At 58.6% G+C, this 5,306-nt stretch overlaps 2 protein-coding genes across 2 annotated transcripts; one reads left to right on the top strand and one right to left on the bottom strand.

Moving 5' to 3' along the window:
* The first annotated feature begins 830 nt into the window (after nt 1-830).
* On the top strand, nt 831-1,745 carry CHC_T00008438001 (trans-2-enoyl-CoA reductase (NADPH)). The gene has a single exon (XM_005713314.1). It carries the CDS (start codon nt 831-833, stop codon nt 1,743-1,745), a length of 915 nt encoding a protein of 304 aa, XP_005713371.1.
* A 318-nt stretch (nt 1,746-2,063) lies between these two features.
* On the bottom strand, nt 2,064-4,883 carry CHC_T00002363001 (hypothetical protein). Its single transcript, XM_005713313.1, has one exon. It carries the CDS (start codon nt 4,881-4,883, stop codon nt 2,064-2,066), a length of 2,820 nt encoding a protein of 939 aa, XP_005713370.1.
* Nucleotides 4,884-5,306: the final 423 nt, after the last annotated feature.

The following is a 5,306-nucleotide window of genomic DNA, read 5'->3' as shown; positions in this document are numbered from 1 at the left end:
TCCTGTCGCGCCTCGACGTGCGCACGGCCGCCTCCTTCCGCGTCACGCCCGCCATGCGCCTCTCCATCGCCATGTCCATGATGCTGGGCGTGCTGCTCGGCGTCGCCGTCGCCCTCATCTCCGGCCTGGAGCCCGCCGTCGTCATCGGCGTCAGCGCCAGCATGGCCATGGGCTGCGTCTTCGTCATGAGCTTCGCCGTCCTGCACGGCGTCAACGCCGTCCGCGCCGTCAGCTTCGCCCTCTTCGTCAGCGTCTGCCTCCCGCTCGGATTCGGCTTCGGATTCGGCTCCGGCGTGCTGCTCGGCGTCTTCCTTGGCCTCGAGGAGCCCGACGACGTCAGGGATAAGACTTTCGAGTTTGTTACCCACTTTCGAGACTTTGTTTCTGTCGTGCTCGCCTTCACTATGGAGATTTTGTAGCCACCACATGTAGCCACCACACCTCCGTGCCCAGGGGTGCCCAGACGCCTCGCCCGCGGACCATGCCTCGATGCTTGTGTATATAGTAAATCTAACTCGTAACTTGATGACGATGCTCGCCTGTATCTCGCCCCACTTTGATACACTTTTGACGTGTTGCTGCCAACACCACATACGCTTTCGTGCCACTTGCCACATTTGATTGCTGCTGGTGCCACCAGCAATCAAAACTTGCTCCGCAATCATACAATTTTCCCCAAAACTTTTCAAAACTTTCGCCCCCTACCACCAAACCCTCCGAGCTACACCGCATCAATCCTCTCTTCCCATATCAATCCGATCGCACCTCAATTCACCCCTTCCCCTTACCCTTCCCCTCTCAACTTCCTTCCCCTTTCCCCCGCCATCATCATGAAGGTCTCCGTCCAATCCACCAGCGGCCGCCCGCTGGGCGACTACCAACTCCCCGCCTCTGCCACCCTCTCCTCTCTGCAGCCGCTCTTCCATGCGGCGCACCCCCTCTACTACCCGGACCGCCAGCGCTTCTACCCCTCCCCCGCCGCGCCCTCCGCCACGCGCCCCCCAGCCCTCAACCCGGACTCGCCCCTCTCCGACGCCGACGTCCTCCTCTTCAAGGACCTGGGCCCGCAGATCCTCTGGAAGACCGTCTTCCTGCTCGAGTATCTCGGCCCGCTGCTGCTGTATCCGCTCTTCTACAACCAGCCGCGCTGGATCTACGGCGACGCCATCCATGCCGCCGTCACTCCGTGGGCCCGCGAGGTCCAGTTTTCGGCCCTCATGGCCTGGACTTTCCACTACGCGAAGCGCGAGCTAGAGACCCTCTTCGTCCATCGCTTTTCGCACGCCACCATGCCGCTCTCCAACCTCTTCAAAAACTCCATCTACTACTGGGGCTTCGCCGCCTACGTGGCTTACTTTGTCAACCACCCATTGTACACTCCCCCCAAGGAGGATTTGGTGTACACCGGTATGTGCCTTTTCTACTTCATGGAGGTCGGCAATCTTAGTGCGCACTGGACCCTCAGGATGCTCAGGCCCCCGGGGACAAAGGTCAGACGCATTCCAAGGGGCGGCTTGTTTGAGCTCGTGTCATGTCCAAACTATACCTACGAGATCTTGTCCTGGTTGGGCTTTAATATGATGACAAAGACAATCGCGGGCCTCCTCTTTATGTGTGCCGGCGCTTTCCAGATGCTCGTGTGGGCAGGGAGCAAGCATAGACGGTATAAGAAGGAGTTTGATGGCAAGGATGGGAGGGCTCTATACCCTCCCAGCAGGAAAATTCTCATCCCATTCTTGTATTGAGAGTGTGGTATGGGGAAAGTGTTCTGAGTTGGTCTCCACGTTTTTTACTTTGCCTATCGAATGCTTGTTCCGTAAGTCTTATGATCGAATCCCATTATCCAGCTACGCAGGGGCGCTTTCGATTTCATGCTTTGCATGCCAACGAGTGATGCCGAGGGCACCGTACTCACTACAAAAGCGTATGATGTGCGGGGGCGCAGCCAAATCAGCCGTCTGGTCTGTTTTCAAGTGCAAAAGTCAGCCGAACGTCCTCATGTCTTGACCCTTGTGCTTTTTACCTTGTCGTGTTACAATATCACAGGCGATGCAGTTAGGAAGTTAGTTTGTGACGGATGATGCGATCTGCTCTTGGACGGTGTCGTAAAAGCGCTGCAGGCCTCGTAGTAAAGCCCCGTGACTTCCATCAGTCTGCTGGATCCCGGCTTGAGTCCATTTCGGCAGTTGCTTCAGGACGTGCTTTTGACGAAACCGACAGTCGAGCAGCAAGACAGCCCCGTAATCATATCTGTGTCGTACCGCTCGCCCCAGGGCCTGGTTCAACGCGCGGTATGCCTGCATTTCATACCACTCCGTCCCACTCTGTAGCTTGGATTCGGTCTTGTTCTTCCTCGTGCGGTCATTCCACTGCCGCTTTCTACTCACGACGACATCGCCAAAATACGGAAAAGGGATACCGACGAGGATGACACCGCGCGACGTGGCGTCCCGGAAGTCGACACCCTCGGACAGTTTTCCGCGACACACTCCGAACAGAATCGCTCCTCCGTCCGACTCAGACGCCGCTTGGTACCGACCGACTATCTCGTCAAAGTCTTCCCCTCGTCGATGCGGTTCGACCAGGACGGTGTTTTTCACCGTGTACAGCTTGTCCCATGCTCCCGAACCCTTCCACCGGGTGTGCAACTGCGCCATCAATCGATAGCTAGGGAAAAAGACTAGCACCCCACTTGGGATTACGCGGCAATAGTCGTACAGCGCTTCTCCGAGCGAGTCTTGAAACGAAAACTTTGACGAGCCGGCATATGTCGCATCAAAACGCTCTCGCCCCGGTCCCTCTGCCACCACGCTGACAAAAAGCTGTTTGCGCACGTCAATAACATGTGGCAGAGACTTTGAAATGGTAAATCTTGTCCCCAGCTCACCGGCAAACGAATCGATTGGCGACAACGTGCCCGATGTGACGATAACCGCCCGAGCTTTATTGGAGATGTCTCGAAAGCATACGGCTGCATTCAAACAACATACTTGCACCCGCATTGTGGTGATATAGTCGACGGTGCGACGGTCGACGACGAGGGCGAAGTCGTTCGGGTACGCAAACAAATATTCCAATGTTGTTAGCAGAGAATGGGTCATCGACATGCACTTTGCAATCCAAGGTCGCTGCTCTGCCACGTCTGCTCCTCGCCGTTTTCGTCCTCTCCGACGAACTTTGTTCCCCACTTTGCCACGCTTCATTTGCCTTGTCGAGTCCTGTCGAGGGGTCTCGATATGCAATTCATTCGCTTCGACATTTGGGTCACACCCGTACCCAAATCCAGCTGGTCGCGACTCTGGGACAGGTTTCCCGGGACCGGTCATCTGTGGGTTCTTCATAGAGTCATTGTCAGCCATTCCTGTAGGAGATGTCGCAGTTTTCGACTTGTCTTGATTGTTCTCTGCTCCTTTCCGCTGAACGGTTTCCGCTCCCGCGGATTCCACCGTTGCCTGCGAATCGCACGGGACGTCTCCCATTTTCTTCATCCGCTTTGCTTCATTGCCATCTCCATAATTTACAATAAACTCATACATGGCCCTCCAGCGCTTGATCTGTTCCTCGTCCACCTTTGCCAACGACAGTTTCCCCAAAAGCTCCTCACGTTCGTACACAGCCATCTCCTCCCTTTCCACACTTTTCAGCTCATTGCTCGCGACTGCATCGTCCACAATGGCCATGAGAGCCTCGAGCGGCCCCTTAAGCCTGCGATATGCAACTCCGAGATCGCCGCGGGCGCCAGAAAAGCAGCCCGTCAAGATCATGATGTCCACCTCATCGTGCGCGCGCCTCACATCGGCAATATCCGCTTCAAAACCTGCGCTCTCCCGCGCATAGTTTTCGATATTGTGCGCCTCATCCAAGATGACGACATCGCCCGCCAAATTGATTCCCCTGGCCCCGCGAACGATCGGGTCGACCAAGAAGCTATACGGACAAAAGACGATTTCGGCTTTCTGATACAGCTCATGGCTCGCGTAATATGGACACCCGCCATGCTTCCTCCCCAGCTCAGTCAGCTCCTCGATATCCCATGCTTCGCCTTTAAGCTCCTCATGCGCTGCCAGCTCCGCCGCCGAATAATAATGGCGACAATCCCCCGCCTTCACCAGCGCCTTGCATGTCTCGTCCCTCGCCACCGCGCTACGTACATCTTCTCGAATACAATACTCCCTCCTCGACGCCAGCACCGTGATCCTCGGCCGGTACGGCGTCTTGCGTAATTCGCTTATGACATTTGCGACCTGCTTATGCGTGCGCGTCGCGTAGAAAATGCGCGGCACCTTCTTTCCTTCGGGCTGGCTCGGGTCTTGCGATTCCGGCTGCGTCACCGGACCTTGCGTGCAGCCGTCATCCAACGGACGGTCTTGCTCCATGGCGAGCAGCCGCGCAAACATGAACGCATTAGCTGGTCGCTCCTCCTCGTGATCCGCCTCCATCCGCTTCCGTCCACGCCCCGCCAGCCCGCGCTGCCACGAAACGTCGCGAAACTTCGTGGGCTTCGCAAAGTCCGAATCGGAGGATTCGCCCTCCTCTTCTTTCTCGTCCTCGCCCTCCTCTCCCCCCTCCTCTCCCCCCTCCTCTCGCACTGGCGGAGCCACCTCCTCTGCCTCGGCCCTGCCCTGCGGTGCGGCGCCCGTCTCCTCCCTCGCATTCTCCGCACGATCCTCGCTCGCCTCGCGCGTGTGGCGCTGCACCGCGAGCGCGGCGCACAGCAGCGCGAGCGTCTTCCCCGTCCCCGTGGGGCTCTCGACCAGGGCGTGCTCGCGCGTGCGCACAGCCGTGACGACGGCGTGCATCAGCGCCGATTGCGCGCGGTACGGCACGTGTGGGAAGCGCACGCGCACGCCCGCGATGTGCAGCGTGCGCTCGGAGGACGCCATCGCCGCAGGATCACCGGAAGCGGCGCTGCTGGCGCACGGCGTGCAAGACACACCCGCTACGGTCTGAGAGAGGTCGTTTTGCCGCTTTCTGTGAGGATCAAACTCACCGGACAAAATCCTCCCGCTTTTAATACGGTTCGACGACGTCCGGCTCCGCTCTGAACACCGTCTCACTTTCTCCAACCTCGCCTAGCCCTTCTCTCGCCCGCAACCTTCCTTCACAATGGCCTTCCTCCCCCCTCTCGCACTGCAACGCACTATCCGCCCTGCATCTACATCCGCCAAGCGCCCGCCCACCGCCGCCGAACCATCCGCCAAGCCGCGCCGACGGGGCCGCGCACGCCCCTCACGGGACGCGGCGCTACCACCGGCAAGCGCCGCCGCCGCGCCACCGCCGCCGGCTCCGGTCATCCCATCGGCGCC

This window comes from Chondrus crispus, genomic scaffold (genome assembly GCF_000350225.1).
Source record: "Chondrus crispus Stackhouse genomic scaffold, scaffold_135, whole genome shotgun sequence".
NCBI classification, from domain to species: Eukaryota; Rhodophyta; class Florideophyceae; order Gigartinales; family Gigartinaceae; genus Chondrus; species Chondrus crispus.
This window is presented reverse-complemented; position numbering and strand designations above follow the sequence as displayed.